This window comes from Pelodiscus sinensis, chromosome 1, assembly GCF_049634645.1.
Source record: "Pelodiscus sinensis isolate JC-2024 chromosome 1, ASM4963464v1, whole genome shotgun sequence".
Classification (NCBI taxonomy): Eukaryota; Metazoa; Chordata; order Testudines; family Trionychidae; genus Pelodiscus; species Pelodiscus sinensis.
The window spans coordinates 15011074-15027669 of NC_134711.1; the positions used below are offsets into that span (position 1 = coordinate 15011074).

A 16596-nucleotide genomic window follows, 5' to 3' on the forward strand; every position below is an offset into this window, starting at 1 on the left:
AGTCTAGACACAACCTTAGAGCATAAGATCTCTGAGGCAGTGGCCATATTTTTGTTATATGTCTGTACTGTGCAAACGCAGTGGGGCTGAGGCTTCTCTTTGCTATTGGAATACAAATACAATCTGATGCTTATTTATAATGTTCCTTTGTGCAGTGACCTTGGATGTCTGTAAAGCACCATGCTCTTCCATGGAATTAGATAAGCCATTATTAATAATAATGCTGGGGGGGGGGGGTTTAGCACTTGTGAGTTGTAACCAAATAAAATTGTTAGCCCAGCTAGTCCAGTGTAAGACATTCTTTGTGCACAGAGAGCTGACCTATCATAGGTTTGGTACAAGTGTCAATCAAAGATCTGATTTGGGGTTTGTAAGTGTGTACTTAGGTGCCAGCTCCTTAATCAAGTTCACAAAGTCTGTTTTCTCTATGCATGCTCGGCACACTTCTCCCCAGCTATCCAGAATCTTCCTGAGCTCAGCCACTCTCATCTTGGAGAGATCCACCAAGTTTAAGTCCAGTTTCTTTTCTGCAAAAAGAATGTGAAACATACTTTAGAGACCACGTAAGAGTTCATATTTGTCTTCAATTCTTCTGTGCTGCCAAAGAAAAAAATTCCAGTTCCCACAAATGCTCCAGAGGGGTCTCCTATAAGTCAGGTGATAACTGAATGAGGGACAATAAGAGGGCCAGATCATCACCTACTCCTGGTCTACACTAGGGGATAAGTTCAAATTCAAATAGTCAACTTCAGCTAGGTTAATTGTGTAGCTTAAGTCTAAGTGTCTTAACTCAAATTTTGGTGCCGTCCACACTGTGGGAAGTTGAAGGGAGCATACTCGCCTTTTGACTTCCCGTACTCCTTGTAGAAGAAGGACTACTGGCATTGATGGGAGCACTCTCTCAGTTTGAATTAGCGTGTCTTCACTAGACCCGCTAATTCAAACCACGGAAGATCGACTATGGCTGCTTCGATCTTATTTGTATTGCAGACATGGCCCTATTGTAAATCTGCATAGCTCACCTGAAAAAACAATAGAATTATGCTGATTTATTCTAGCTGAGGAAATGGCCAATAAAGTCTGATTCTGAGCTCATTAACGTGCTAGTATAAAAGTGGAAACTCCATCGACTTCAGTGAAGTTACTCCTGATTTACTCCCATGCAAAGATTGATCACAAATACAATACCAAATTTGGTATACAGCTTCCTCTTAGCATAACTTAAAGCACCATAAAGGTTTGGTTGTGCCAAGAAAACGGGATGTGCCTGGAATGGGATTGCTTCTCATAAAGCCAAACAGAAAAGAGACAGATTCACCAAATCAAGTGCACTCCTCAATATTGACATAACTCAGCAAATGTTGAAAGAGACAGAACCAAGATGAGCCAAAAAAATAGGTGAACCTGGAATAAGATTGCGTCTCAGTAAACCTTACAGAAAAGAGATAAAAGAGAGACATTTGGAGAAATGCTCTGTTTTGGTGCAGCTAAATCAATTCTTAAGGTTTGAAAACAAGACGACAATTTGACTATGGACCTTTTTTGTTAATACATAGCAAATTATAAAAGTTTATAGTGACGAAGAAAAAATACATGATGGAATTCCTATTTTTAAAAAATTACTAAAAATATTAAACAGACAAATGTTAAAAATCCCTTTTTTAAGAAATCTAAAATAAAAATTAGCTTCATAAAAATAACACTGTATTTTTTTAAAAAATACAATCATTTAAATAAAGCATGTGCATTTTCTTTTTATTTTCAAAAAATAATTGAGTTAAGGGCCTACGCAACACTAGGAAGTCTACTAATTTAGACATAAATAAGAAGCAAAAAGAAAACAGACCTATTTATTTTCCTTTCTACGTCCCATTTTAGAATGGCTAGAGATGTGATACGTAGGCAAGAGTCAATGGGGAAATATGGGTATAACTAGGTAAAAAATACAATTAGATCTCTAGGCCCACTCACTAGCTCCAGACTTTAGCCCTACCATATTTGAGCTCACAGATCTGAATGTCATTCTTCTTCAGTTTCTCACATATCTTCGACACAGGCACATGAGCACTCATTGGGCGGCTGACCTCGCTGATGATCTTTGTGGCTGCATCGCTTGTTGCCCCAATGTAATAGCACTGAAACAAGCAGGACACGTTGTCAGCACTACAACAAAATACCTCCAACTCCCACTGAAGTTGATAGTATTTAAGGATGCTTATTTCCTTGATGGATTGTACTACTTGGCGAATGGGGCACTATGCACTGTGAAAATGGTTAGGTAGCTGGTGTGCTCAGGTCACTGCCCATCATGCTGTTTGGTTGCTTCCTTGTGCTCCCCAATCGGTCTGTATCCATCTGATCGCTGGTTTTACATTTAGATTGCAGGCTTTTGGGGGCAGGAACAGTCTTTTTGTTCTGGGTTTGTTCAGTACCTAGCACAGTAGGGTAACACGCTGCTAGGTAGTGCAGATACTACAATAATACAAATAATGACAAAATCTGGCTCTGGGGGGTTAACAAAGCAAGAGAGACCATCGTGAAATCATCGTGTGGCCATGTAGAGTGTGTGTGTGTGTGTGTGTGTGTGTGTGATTTAACAGTATTTAATGAACTGAAAACAAAATGGCTGCCAGTCAGTGTCAGATTTATGCACGAGCTAAGTAATCAGTGTTGACTGGTGAGAGGGGAAAGAGGGGCACGAGCCCCACTTTTCCCTGCGTCTTTGCTCCACCTTCCCCGCCTCTTCCCAGTACTCCCCGGGGTGGCGCAGCTGGGGAGTGGTGCTGTGTGGGCTGGAGCTGCCTGGCCTGAGCCTTCCCTGCCCCCACTGCCAGTGAGCTTCTTCTGCAGTTCAGAGCACCCCCCTTCCAAAATGGAGGGTGGCCCTTGGTTTCTGAGGGTTCAGCCTGCATCCTTGCACAATGCCTGCTCTTCTTCTTACTCAAGGCTGTGCAGCACAGTAATACTGAGAAGCACCTACCACAGGCTTGGGGGCGGGGGGAGGAAAGAGGGGCGGGAGTCTCCATCCAAATGTAGGCCTCTGATTAGTAGAGTTACCAGGTAAGTTTAGAAGAAATACCGGACACACTTGATGGGGGGGGAGACCGGCCAGGAGGGGGGATCAGGGGCATCACGGCTGGCCGCGGGAGATGGGCGGAGGGGTGGGGGCAGCGAGGCTGTCTTGGGGAGATCAGGAGGAGAACCGGCCAGCAGGACGCAGGGGTGGCCGGGAGGGGGTCGGGGGCAGTGAAGCTGGTCGGGAAGGGTCGGGGGAAGCGGGGGGTGGAGGGAGGGACTGACCCGGGCATGTGCAGATCCCGGGGTGCTGTCAGGTCCGGAGAAGTGCGAGTGAGTCCGGCTGCGGCTCCACCACGCTCTCAGGAGCAGGGACAGGGCTTCTCCTCCTCCCCAAGGCATCACACGCAGCCAAGGCTCCCCGCGCCGATCGCGCCCCGCCTCCTAGCCACTCCCCTAGCCCATTGCACATGTCTGGTATTTTCTGGATTTTTTTACCAGACAGAGGGCCCAAAAACTGGACTGTCCAGTAGAATACCGGACACCTGGCAACACTACTAGTGCTAATTGTAGTAGTGCATGTGGGGTTCCATCCAATTCCAAGTGAATGAATGGAAAGATTCCCATTCATTACAAGAGTATTGAATCAGGGTCTTAATAATATGGACTCTATACCCCTGAAATTAAACTGAAACTCCAAACTTATTTTATATAAGCTAGCACTTAGTAACATTTTCAGCCACTGTTGATGTAGCTGGATTTTAACCAGTGCCTTCCAGCTCAATACTAAATGACAGTGCAGATGAAGCAATATTATTTTATCAAAGAACCAGCTAATCAGTATTTTTTTTCAAAGCATCATGAACTCAAAGACAAAAGAGACTAGCAGTACCAGGCGTTGTTCTTTTCCTTTTGTATCCATACAGCTGGTGATCAGTTCTTTCTCTATGGTGGCCATGCTGAAGTCAGAATGTTTGTCTTTTAAGGAGTTGTAAAATCTGTCCAAAAATCCTTTACACACTGCAATAAGAAAATAAAATACATAAGCCACCCAGAAGGATCTAGCAAAGCCTAAGGAATTTTAATAAGTTGTCTACAGACAGGGATCCATTAGTACTTCATAAAAACAGAAAATGACAGATTTTAACAAATGAGGAATTCTAAAAAATAAACTTTTATTTCAGCTTTTTAGCTTCCAGTATTACCAATGACAGCTTTATACGTAGGAATGGAATTCATCCTGTCAGCTCTGGAGGTTTTCCCTTAAGTATTTTATTATAACAGGAGATCAGAATACATTGGCATTTTGACCTTGGTTCAATTAAGCCAACCTCAACTAGAAAATTTAATTATGTTTAATCACCATGTAAGAAAAATCTGTTTAGATGAGACGATATTGCCCATGAATGACTGGCTAGGGAAGACAAGGAAAAGTTGTTGTGTTCTGTCCATTTTAAGTGCTTGCTTGGCCCCCTTTACCATAGTATCAGATTGCCCTCTCTAATGCATTTATTCTCCCAACACCTCTGAGCTATGTAAGTGCTGTTTTCCCTATTTTATGAATGGCACAGAAAAAAACTAAATGACTTGCATAAAGTCAAGCAAGAAATGTATGTGGCAGAACAGGCATTTGAACTTGGGCTTCCAAGCTAGCACTCTACCTGCTAGATAAGAACCCTGATCACAGTTAAGTTCACCTGTGGCTAGTTGACAAGGAATTTCAAGAGGTCACCAAGTCCACCCCTCGATGATGAGGCAGGACCAAGTAAGCCTAGACCATCCCTGCCTTCTCCTTTTTTATATGGACCAGTCAGCATTGCATCAGGTGATTCAATTGGTAAAACGGCTGGTTTAAACATGGTTACAGTTCCTAGTGAGAACAAGATCATACACAATTAAATTCACCTGGTGTCAAAGGCCCATCTAAGGTCCATACATTAAGGTGTTTTTCTTGCATATTCTAGGTTAAGAGGATCTTTGGCACCATGACAGCATTCTGTGGCAGAGTGGTCCTACTACCCCTGTCCCAGGAAAGGAGCAGTGAAGGTGGGTCCTCCAGGCCTGCCTGGAGTGTCTATAGTGAAGCAGCCAATCAAAGCCCAGCAGGCTCAAATAAAAGGAGCCCTCAGGGCTTAGTAGCTCAGTGCCTGACTAGGACTACGGAGGTGAGGAAGGGGGTTAAGCTGGGTGAAAGAGGACCTGAGAAATCCACTGCTGAGGTAAGGGGTGAAGATAGAGGGGCTAGTTGGGAAGATGCTGAGGGAAGTAGCAGCAACCTGTAAAAGGAATCACTATGTAGCTGCCATTTCTAGAGTTCCTAGGCTAGGACTAGAGTAATGGGTAGGTGGGCCAATGTTCTTCTACTGGCAAAGGAATTAATCCTCAAGAATGAGCCATAGCTCGTTTAAAACCCCCAGAGAGAGGCTAAATTTCAAGGCCCCAGAGCTAAAGTCCTGCATGGGGCTGGGAGAGAGAAAGAGATTTTCTTGGTTATCCTGGAAGAGGGCCCTTTTTGACTGTGATACAGAGGGCTCTAGGAGCAGCAAAAAGCATGCAATACCACACACAACAGCAGGAGGTGCTCAAGAGATGAATGCTGCATGTTCCAACTTGAAACCAGAAATGGGGTGTGACTCCCACCCTCCCATTACAGAAGGAGGTTGATGAAGAGTAATGCTTAGGCCCATCTCAAGCGTGAGATGTCTGATATCCCAAATATGCATATGGAGGGCCAACAGTTGCAGGAAGACCAGCTCTCTGTGTGTGATATCTAGAGATGAGATGGCTGCTGCAGACACCAAAAATGGGGAAGGCATGGGGATTGTCCAATTGTGTACACTGACTACAGGCACGTGGGGTATGTAGACTGAGTGTGTATCTAGAGGAACAACCACTGTAAAAGACCCAATTGTTCAGATTATGTAACGAACTGGGGATAAAATGCTGTGCACCAAGGTAGTGGGACTCAGACTACCTTGTAAAGAACTGTGGGAACCAAGTTTTGGGCAAGAAAATGTGAGGCCAGAGAGGTCTTCTGGGCCACGTAGAAGGCTACTGTCCTGCCAAAATGTGGCAGTTTGGACAGAGCGACTGTAACCTTGGGACAGCTGAAGTCCACCAAAAAAGGTGCACACTGCGAATCAAGAAAACAGACTCTTGAGTATAAACCTACGTGGAGAAGGAGCGTAGTCACAGGTGCACTAGCCCACGTATTTAGGATCCAGCCTCACCCACTCCTAATCTTGGCTCTGCTCCCACCCGGACATGGGGGCTTGCCTTTCTCCATCCAATGCTATAGCCAGGCCTGGAGAATGGAGTTGGAAGCCAGCCCTGCTCACTGGCCTGGTGTTCCTGCCAGGGAATGGAGTTGGGGGCTTGTAAGCTCCCAATCTTGCTATGTGTCTGGAGCACTAGAACTGGGGCAAGCCCCAGCAGACCAACCCCGCAACCTGTCTTGAGCACCAAGCAGCCAGAGTGGGGGCAGCATCCCAGGCAGACAGAACAGGACAAGCCTCAACCCTGCTCCCTGATGGGAGCATCAGCTGGGAGAGGGGCAAATCCTAGCACCCCGACCCAGCTCCCTATTGGCAGCACTAGCCAGAATAGGGAAATCCCCCACATCTTGACCCCATTCAGAGCCCCAAGAGTGGGGGACAGAGCAGGGCAAAGTGCCACACCTGATCCTCCTGCTGGGAGCACCAGGTGGGGGTAGCAGGGCAAGTCTCTAATTTCCCACCTCACCAGTAGCGTCCCGCAGGCAGAATGAAGCAAGCCCTATGGGCCGGTTGGGGAGTGCAAGGCATACATCTTTATGGGACCCCCATTTTTATGAGCCCCTGGCCAGTGTGTGTATCCCTCCTTACCCATGGCCAACTGGGGGGGGGAGGGGTTGGCTCCATCATTGCCTGCCCACCTGATGTCAGGGCTCACCTACTTGTCCCATCCTGGCTATGCCACTGATATCAACAGCCACCAGTCGGGAGACTGTTGGCTGCGTCTAGACTAGCAAGGTTTTCTGCAAAAGCAGCTGCTTTTGCAGAAAAACTTGCCAGCTGTCTACACTGGCCGCTTGAATTTCTGCAAGAACACTGATGATCTCATGTAAGATTGTCAGTGTTCTTGCGGAAATACTATGCTGCTCCCATTTGGGCAAAAGTCCTCTTACGCAAATGCTTTTGTGGAAGAGGGCCAGTGTAGACAACGCAGTATTGTTTTGTGCAAAAAAGCCCTGATCGTGAAAATGGCGATAGGGGCTTTCTTGCGCAAAACCGCGTCTAGATTGGCACGGACGCTTTTCCGCAAAAAGTGCTTTTGCGGAAAAGCGTCCATGCCAATCTAGATGCTCTTTTCCGCAAATGCTTTTAACAAAAAAACTTTTCTGTTACAAGCATTTATGGAAAATCATGCCAGTCTAGACATAGCTGTTGAGTATAAAGGTCGCTGTAATGGCAGTAGCCTTGACAGCTACCCAACAAATCCAACCCTTACTGGAATGGAGAAAAGTAGAAGATGGGGTCAAAGAGGAAGTAAGGAGCAGGGTTAAGGACTTGCAAGAACTCTAAGAGATGCACTCCTCAGCAGACAGGCTCTTAGCTCAGGCTGCACTGTAGGAACAGGAACTGATTTCCCCCATCATTTCATGAGTTAAAAGTATTTGAATGTGCCAAGTCCTAGCTAAGGTTGCCAACTTTCCCAACTGGATGCATCAGATACTATTCACAGCAATGGCAGACAGTCTGCGAGCATTGGCAACTCAATGACTCCTGGCATTGCCAGTTACTACCCTGGAGGAAAATCCAGTTGAAAATGTTCATTGGGTTCCAGTTAACTAAGGGTCCAGTTCAACAAAACAGCCCTATTCAGTAAAGCCCTTGCTTAAAGTTCAATATGTGCCCCAATTGGGGCATAGGTTTGGAACAGAGCAATCAGTTCTGGAGCAGTTGATCCTCCAGTCTTAACTACAAGAGGCCAGCAGAACTATGGAATGATTTTAATGGAGTCTATTGCAGTTTCCACTAGGATAAACTGGGGAACATGCTGCTTATTTGTCCTTTTGTTTTACTAATGTGAAGTGCATGTGTAATTTTCTTTGCACCATCCTCACATCTACCGCTGTGGATAATCCAGTGTGTGCATGAATATGATGATTAGCTTTTTTTTAAACAGTAACTTGTCCAAAGATCTAGCTATCCAGTTTGAAAATATAGAAGATAAGTTGATAGCTTTGTTTAATTAGCCTCTGCGTTCTTTCCCAGATTGAAGAGTTAGGCAGGGAGATGCTGACTGAATGGTGCAAATGAAGGGAGTTAGTCATTGATTATTTTATTCATTGCAGGTACTGTTAACAAGCAAACAAAATCAGCTGGACTCACTGGTCAGTTATCCCAAGATTGTTTGGTGCAGGAAAGCAACTTGTCTAGCAGACAGTAATTTAATGACTCATTACAGGCCTGAATTTTGGTTACCTTTGCTTGTCAGGTAATAGAATTTTTCCAGCTTGGCAACGCAAAATTAGTGATTTAATGTATTATAAAGGAGGTGTGGTTATCCATGGCTATCCGTGTCTTTTCAAAGAGAAAGAAGAAAAGCAGCAACTCGGCTCTTGGACAACAAGAAGGGGAATTTTATAGGTTACATAAAAAGCATCTAACACAAAATCCAGTCATATTGGTTTAATAAAGCCTTACAACTTTACTGCAACATCACCAAGCTGCCTAACAGTCTCCCAGTTGCAAGAGTTACTGGGTGGTAATTGTATGATACGTTCATGCCACCTACAGGAAATAACACATCCTTTCAAAAGGTCTTGCTTATAAAACTTTGCATTAATACTTTTAAAAAAATGCTGTTGTGCAAGATTGATGGTCTAGCCTCATCAGACAAAACTCACAAAAAATCCTATTCAAGTTATAATTAATTAACCAAAATATTTAAGTAAACTATTTATCTAATGACAAGTTTTATATATGAAATAATTTAATAGTCATGTCCACTATCTGTGTCCCAGCTACCACGACTGTGAAGGGGGGATAATGGCAAATGACTTCCTTTGTAAAGCACTTTGAGATCTATTGATGAAAAACTCTGTTATTGTTATACCTTACCACTGTATCACATTTTTCATCCAAAGTTCTCTGAGAATTATCACTTTACATGCCAATTAAATCCATCTACCTCTAGGAAGCACCCATTTAACAAGCACACTACACAATAGTTTAGAGCAAGAAATGGAGTGTACCCCTGTGTCCATCTGAAACTGAAGAAAGTATTCTGATGTGGGCAGAATGTAGCTATGTGGTGTTGAATTTAGCCAGCGGAAGGAGGCTAATAATCCTAATTTTACAAAAACTTCCAGGAATACTTTCATGATTGCAAGTGATCAGAACCTCCATTTTATATTGCATTAAAGAACCAGCAGCTCCGGCATCACAATGTTTTCATAGAATTCTAGAACTGGGAGAAACCTCAAGAGGTCATCAAGCCCAGTCCCCTGCCCTCACAGCAGGACCAGGCACCATCTAGATCATTCCTGATATGTGTCTATCTAAGTGTTCTTAAATATCTCCAATGATGGAGATTCTACAACCCTCCCCCTATACAATTTATTCCAGTGTTTAACCACCCTGACAGTTAGGAATTTTTTCCTAATGTCCAACCTAAACCTCCCTCAATGCAATTTAAGCCTATTGCTGCTTGTCCTATCCTCAGAGGCTAAGAAGAATAATTTTTCTCCCTCCTCCTTGTGACACCCTTTTATGAACTTGAAAACTGCTATCATGTCCCCTCTCAGTCTTCTCTTTACCAAACTAAATACATCCAGTTCTTTCAGTCTTCCCTCATAGGTCTTTGGTGAGGAATTTGGTTCTGTACAAACTCAGAGAGGAAAGTGCCACCTACTGGTTCACCAGGATCATTTCCTGAAGCATCTAAGTTTACCCTGGGGGTGTCCTAAGTATTGACTCAGCCTGCCCCTGCGTATCTCCTGAGATCTGATAAAAGCACAGGCCATGAGGGCATAGCTGTCATCCACAGACTCCTACAAGCTTAACTTTCTAGGAATGAAGGCAGCACATTCAAAAGATAATTAAAAGGAGTTTTTCCCCACACACTCAGACCAGACACATTTTAGAGCATAGGTTATAAAAACTCAGGTAAATTGAGTTTAGGTGACTCTCACTAGGGGCATATGGAGTTTAGATTCATTTGCCCACTTCTTTCTTTACCACTACCCCACTGATGCTGGTTACTGCATACATGTCTTTGCTTCCCAGCTAACTACTTACCAGAGGTTTCTCCTGGATTTTTTATCACTGTGATTTTACTATAGGTACAGACCAGTCTGATATGGTAAAATGCCAGGAGGATCTCTTTGAATCTCAGTGTTTCAGACTGACCCCGTGCAGCAGCAGCATGGATAGACGGGGCTCGTGATGTGCCAACAGTGCATCTCCCCAGCAGGTTGGGACTTGAAATTTGTAGTGCACCAAAGATGCCAGAGGGGAAGAATTATGTCATGAGTTGCCTCCCACTTTTGGGAGGGAGACTGGGGGTTGTGAAGGCTTATGTCTTTATCCGCCGGTCTAAGGGTACGTCTAGACTACCGCGTTTTGTCGACGGAAGTTTTGTCGACAGATACTGTCGACAAAACTTCCGTCGACAAAGAGCATCCAGACACATTGAGTTCTGTCGACAAAGCAAGCTGCTTTGTCAACAGAACTCCGTAGTCTGGACGCAATGTTACAGGCAATAACGCCTTCTGTCGACAGAGTTCTGTCGACAGAAGGTGTTATGCCTCGTAAAATGAGGTATACCAGCGTCGACAAAACTGCTGAGTTCTGTCGACGTTATGTCGACAGAACTCAGCGGTAGTGTAGACGCTGGTATAGTTGTGTCGACAAAAGTCCACTTTTGTCGACAAAACTAGGTAGTCTAGACACACCCATAGTTATTGAGGCAGGAAATGGGTCTGCAATCTGCAGACTGGGAAATGTTTGCTTTGCTTAGTGCCTGCCATTAGTAGTTTATACTGAGGCTGGTGCTAATAGTTGGCCAGCTGAGACACTGAAGGTGTGATTGCTGCAGGGTCAGATATACCTGAGATAGCTTTGATCTGAATAGTAGCTGCAAACCACGGAAGCACAGGATGTATTGAGCCCTTGGGATGCTGGTGACTTTAGCACTAGTCCACACTGCTGCAGCTTCACTGCTATGGCTATCCAAGCTGGCTTGAGTAATAACAGCAGTGAGTGAAGACATGGCAGCATGGCCTAGCCCCACGCACCATGACCCCTACTATGCACCTGAACAGTCCCTGCACATGCTGCCATAGATCTACTGCCATTGTCACTCGAGCTAGCTTTGATCTAGTTAGCTTGGGTCTGCCTATGCATGCTGCAATCACAGCAGCATAGACATAACCACGGAGAGTGACTGGCCATGGGCATGTAGGAATTCTGTAGCAGGGCCAAAATTTAACCTTCTGAGTCCCAATCCAATGCTCTCTGACCATCCCTCCTCCCCGAGGCAGGAGGGTGGACACCATTAAGCCTTTAATACCCTACAATCTCTTGCATTTTCCTTATTTGAATGTAACTACTTGGTAGCTGCCGCCCCATGTGCCAGATAAGTGCCAGGGTCACAGCATCTCAGAGCTGCCCAGGCACCTTCTGAAGTATGAACTTGACAATGAAATGGCAGCACTGAGAATTCTGTCACTGTGCTCTATTGCAGTAGCTCAGAAATTAAGAACATAAGAATGGCCGTACTGGGTCAGACCAAAGGTCCATCTAGCCTAGTAGTCTGTCTGCCGACAGTGGGGGGGGTGTACTGAAGACAATGATCAAGCAATTTGTCTCCTGCCATCCTTCTCCTGCCTCTGATAGAGGCCAGGGACACCATTTCTATCCCCTGGCTAATAGCCTTTTATGACCTAACCTCCATGACATTATCTAGCTTCTTTTTAAACTCTGTTATAGTCCTAGCCTTCACAGCCTCCTATGGCAAGGAGTTCCACAGGCTGACTACGCGCTGTGTGAAGAAAAACTTTCTTTTATTAGTTTTAAACCTGCTACCCATTAACTTCATTTGGTGTCCTCTAGTTCTTCTATTATGGGAACTAATAAATAACTTTTTTTATTCACCCTCTCCACACCACTCATGATTTTATAGACCTCTATCATATCCCCCCTTAGTCTCCTCTTTTCCTAAACTGAAAAGCCCCAGTTGCTTTAACCTCTCTTCATATGGGACCCATTCCAAACCCCTAATCATTTTAGTTGCCCTTTTCTGAACCTTTTCTAAGGCCAAAATATCTTTTTTGAGGTGAGGAGACCACATCTGGACACAGTATTCAAGATGTGGGCGTACCATAGTTTTATACAGGGGCAGTAAGATAATCTGTGTCTTATTTTCTATCCCTTTCTTAATAATTCCTAACATCCTATTTGCCTTAAAGTAACAGTCCACCCTTGCTGTGAAGCAAGGGAGGAGCTATAGCGTTTGCCCTGCGTAATGATGCCACAAGCACTTTTTGACACACAACTATAACCAAATTTTACATGCAAAACATAGGTACTGACTTTTGCTGATGGATTATTTTGAAGGGGGGGGAGCAGCTATTTTCATCATATTGATATACTTCTTTCATAGTCTCGTCATTGAATGTGTCTATCATTGGCTTCTTTACTATGTTAACAATGAAATTGTTATAAACTACATAATGACATTATCATGAATTACAGTATATTAAAATCATTGCCTTCAAACTGTCATCAGTAATATCTCAGTTTAAAGACATTATGTCTCTCAGTAACTTTCAGTATGAAGCTGTCAGTAATCTTATTTACATCTAGGTGACAGTCCCTGGCATTTTCTTGATGCACATTAAGGACCGCTACATTATTCAATTGTGTCTGTCCCATTGATGACTGGAAATAATTCTTAAGTCAACTGAAGCTGGCAAATGAATTCAGGACAATATAAGCACTCTCAGGATTCTTAAAAATGTGCAGTGCTTTGGAAACAGTGCTTCCGAAGTAGTGCAAATGAGTCCAAGACCTCTTTCTTGATGGGTAACAGCTAATGTGGCTACTATCATTTGTATCATGTATAGTTGGGATTGTATTTTGCCATGTGCACTACTTTGCATGTAACATTGAATTTCATTTGCCATTTTGTTACCCTATTTTGGGAGGCCCCTTTGTAACTCTTTGCAGTCTGTTTTGGACTTCATGATCTTGAGTAATTTTATATCATCTGCAAACTTTGACACTTCACTATTTACCCCCTTTTGCAGATCATTTATGAATGTGTTGGGCAGGACTGATCCCACTACTTACTTCTCTCCATTCTGAAAATGGACCATTTATTCCTATCCTTTGTTTCCTATCTTTTCACGAGTGCCTGGGAATGCTTTCAGGATCATCTATATTCTTAATTTAATGACAAGCCTTTTCTTTAAATCTTAATCACCTTACCTCCATTTATAAACTCCTTTCTTCAGGGGCAGAAGTTGTTAGCAGCACAGAACTCATCACATTCCACAGCATCTGGGTGCTGAGTAGGGATGTCAACATGTAGTCCGCTACACAATTAACTGATAAGCCTTGCCCATGAGGAGCTGGCTTTAAGCAGGCTCCCCACAAGCACTGGATCTGCCTACCCTTCTCCCCCAAGCCTGAACTGCTGCCTCTGGTAGAGAGGCAACAAACGATTAGAGAGTTGGGACACATGACTTATGAGGCTGAGGGATTTGGGTTTGTTTAATCTACAAAAGAGAAGAGGAAGGGGAAATTTGATAGCAGCCTTCAACTATCTGAAGGGGTGGCAGATGACAGAACAAGTAGTAATGGTCTCAAGTTGCAGTAGGGGAAGTGTAGGTTGGGTATTTGGAAAAGCTATTTCCCTGGGAGGGCAATGAAGCACTGGAATGGATTCCCTACAAGTGTTTTAAACACTGCTGAATTAGGGATGTAAGTGACAGGTCAACTATTTGATAAGCATAAGCTTATTGACAGTCGAGTAGTGATTTGGCTAGTCGTTTCACCCTTCCTCCGCTGCCTCTATCAGAGAGAGGCAGCAAGGAGGGGGAGCAGGAGCTACTCCTGGGGGGAGCCAGCTTAAAAGCTGGCTCCCCACAGCACTGTCTCTATGGAAGTAGGCAAGGGCACACCAAAGAAATGGCCTGAGTGGGCACTCAAGCAGTCTCCCACTGCTCCATGTTCCCAATGCATTTGTGTGCGCCCCCCAAGTGCTTGGAGTTGGCCTGGCCCCGGGCTCACGGCACATGCATGGTGCCGGTGCCGGAGCCGGTCCCAGGCGCACGGTGAGCGCCGGCCCAGGGAGCACTGTGAATTGGCTGCCCGCACTCTGGGCATGTGGCGCATGGGGGGAGCGCTGGCCCCGGGTGCACGGTGCTTGGAGGGGGCGCTGGCCCCGGGCACGCGGCACTTGGGGGGGGCCCTGGGCACTTCGCCTGCACTACCCCTTGCTGATCAAAATGCTTTGTTAATATCATCTTAAGGCTTTCTTCTACAAGCCATTAGATAACATAATAGGGAGGAAAGAAAATTTTCTTTGTATCTGTTAGCCCTCCGTCTTACCACCTACTGCTTGACTGATTGTGAGTTCTTAGTAACAGAAACTATGATTTCTTGTATATTTGCACAGCAGTTGGCATGTTTATGGTGTTACTGAATCATAAATCAGGGCTACTCAACATGCGGTCCGTGTTTGTTCATGGTCCGCGGTGCAGTTTGAGTTTACACAGGGCTCAACACTCGGCCCGCAGGTGGGATCGTTTGAACATGGCCTCTATTGGGAACACGCTCCACAACGGTGAGGCATTTCCCAAGCGGGGTGAGCACTGAAAGATGCAAGCGGACGGGCTGGCTAGAACAGAGGGGTACAGGGTGTCAGCATTTCTAGTTCCCAGGGAGGAGGTACTGCGTGCACCGGGGGATTGTGTGAAAGAAGCTATTTGCATATATTTGCTTATATATGCAACCACACTTAAGTTGTGGCCCTCGGCATGTGCTGTATCATTGTGGCCCCAGAGACTTCAAAGTTGAGTAGCCCTGTTATAAACAATAATTGGAACATTTTCTACAGCTTTTCATATTGATTCACTTACACCAAGCAGATATACAACCTGGTGTAAAGGACAGAGCCACAAGGATCCAGGCAGAGACTCCTAAAAGGTGTCCAGTATTTTGTTTTATTTACACTTTGCCATTGATGGAGAAATAGAGTAGCAAAGCAGAGCAGCCAGTGCTTACAAAAAGGTCCTCTAATAAGTGAAGCTCTATGTACACTTGCCAAGTTAGTAATAGTTAAAAACCAGACACTCAAGCAGAAGTGCAGGAACCTCTCCTGCCCTGCCTCTTCTCCTGCCCTGCCTTTTCTCTTTCTCCCCATCAACTCGTATTTTCCCCCAATCCTGCTTTTCACCTCCCACCTCTTCACCCAGGTCAGGAAAGGGCTGGGAGCTGTAGTCCTGTGCAGGCAGGAGGCAGTGCTGGCTGAGTAGGGGCTGGCACTGGTGATGATCCACTGCCTCCCCTTCTGCAATAAATTGGATATTGGATGTTCAGACACTGTCAGCTCTCTTTTTCAACTGCATTTTCTTACCAAAAACCAAAGACCTGGCCATCCTCGCTCTATGAAACTACAGCTTTAATTTTGACAACTGAATTCCAACCTTGGTTTTTCTCATTTGTTGTGCAATTGAATCACAATTAACTTTAAAGGCACAGGCAGCATTCAGAATCACTGTTCTATAGCTCCACGGGGCAAAGGCAAGGGTGTACCAGTCTGTCTGCATGTCTGACCTGACTGCCAAAAGTTGCAATCTTTCTACTTACTTTCATGCGATATTTGGCTAAGCACTTCCGAAAATGGAGTAGGAGCCAGGCAGGGTAGCCTGTCCCATAACCTCTTTAACATTAGTTGGACTTCTCGGATGCAAAGCCGCACCAGCTATGAGGAATCAGTGTTTGCAAAGAAGAGTGTTCGCGGGGAGGCGGCTGGGGCCTGTGCCATGAACTTCACAGGTGGACGAACCAGATCTTGGGGTGGCTAGAGGGAAGGACTCTCCCTCCAATGACAGTCGCTGCTAATGAAACAAGGCGCACACTGCAATCTCTGCGCAGCCACGCAGCACAGAGCAGCCATGGGGATGCAGCTATTTATAGCAGAGGGAGCGGGGGAAGATGCAGAGGGCAACAGCACACGGTGCAGTAATGCAAACGGGCCGGGCCCCTTGGCCCGCTCACCTTCGCACTGAGCTTCATGTCCCCACGAGGCAAGGGCTGCAGCTGCCCAGGGGCCCGTGCATAGCAAGGCCAGGGCCAGACCTACACCCGGGCTGCTGCACCCAGCCCCTGCGAGCTGCGGCCGCTGCATGGTGCTGCTGGCACGAGACGAGAGACCCTTCGGGCTGACCCCGCCCCCGTCTCTTCTCCCGGGCGGGGCTGCAAGAGCCTCGGTTGCTACGCTCGGTGACGACTGAGAGCACGCGCTTTTCTATTGGCTGGTAGCCTCCGGCTCCGAACCCGGAAATCCGGCCCGCTCTCTGGGATTGGG

At 45.4% G+C, this 16596-nt stretch overlaps 1 protein-coding gene and 1 long non-coding RNA gene across 3 annotated transcripts; one reads left to right on the plus strand and one right to left on the minus strand.

Moving 5' to 3' along the window:
- Positions 1-237: 237 nt before the first annotated feature.
- CDNF (cerebral dopamine neurotrophic factor) lies at positions 238-16464 on the minus strand. 2 transcript variants are annotated; one of them, XM_006117118.4, is made up of 4 exons: positions 16287-16464; positions 3908-4035; positions 1994-2135; positions 238-527 (listed from the first exon to the last, which is right to left on the minus strand). In XM_006117118.4, exons 1-4 carry the CDS (start codon positions 16414-16416, stop codon positions 349-351), a joined length of 579 nt encoding a protein of 192 aa, XP_006117180.1. In that variant the 5' UTR covers positions 16417-16464; the 3' UTR covers positions 238-348. The 2 variants fall into 2 exon arrangements, with proteins under 2 accessions (XP_006117180.1, XP_075782194.1); XM_075926079.1 differs by lacking the exon at positions 16287-16464 and adding an exon at positions 15876-16002.
- On the plus strand, positions 5178-8562 carry LOC142829024 (uncharacterized). The gene is made up of 2 exons (XR_012903231.1): positions 5178-5234; positions 8351-8562. It is a non-coding gene; the product is annotated as an uncharacterized LOC142829024 (long non-coding RNA).
- Positions 16465-16596: the final 132 nt, after the last annotated feature.

What these genes read in the sequence shown, in the direction of transcription:
- CDNF (XM_006117118.4), bottom strand. Translation starts at nt 16,416, where the DNA reads ATGCAGCGGCCGCAGCTCGCAGGGGCTGGGTGCAGCAGCCCGGGTGTA. An exon ending in ACATGAAGCTCAGTGCGAAG is followed by an intron (nt 4,036 to 16,286) that starts GTGAGCGGGCCA and finishes TTCTTATTGCAG; the next exon opens with TGTGTAAAGGATTTTTGGAC. An exon ending in GATCTGTGAGCTCAAATATG is followed by an intron (nt 528 to 1,993) that starts GTAGGGCTAAAG and finishes TTCTTTTTGCAG; the next exon opens with AAAAGAAACTGGACTTAAAC.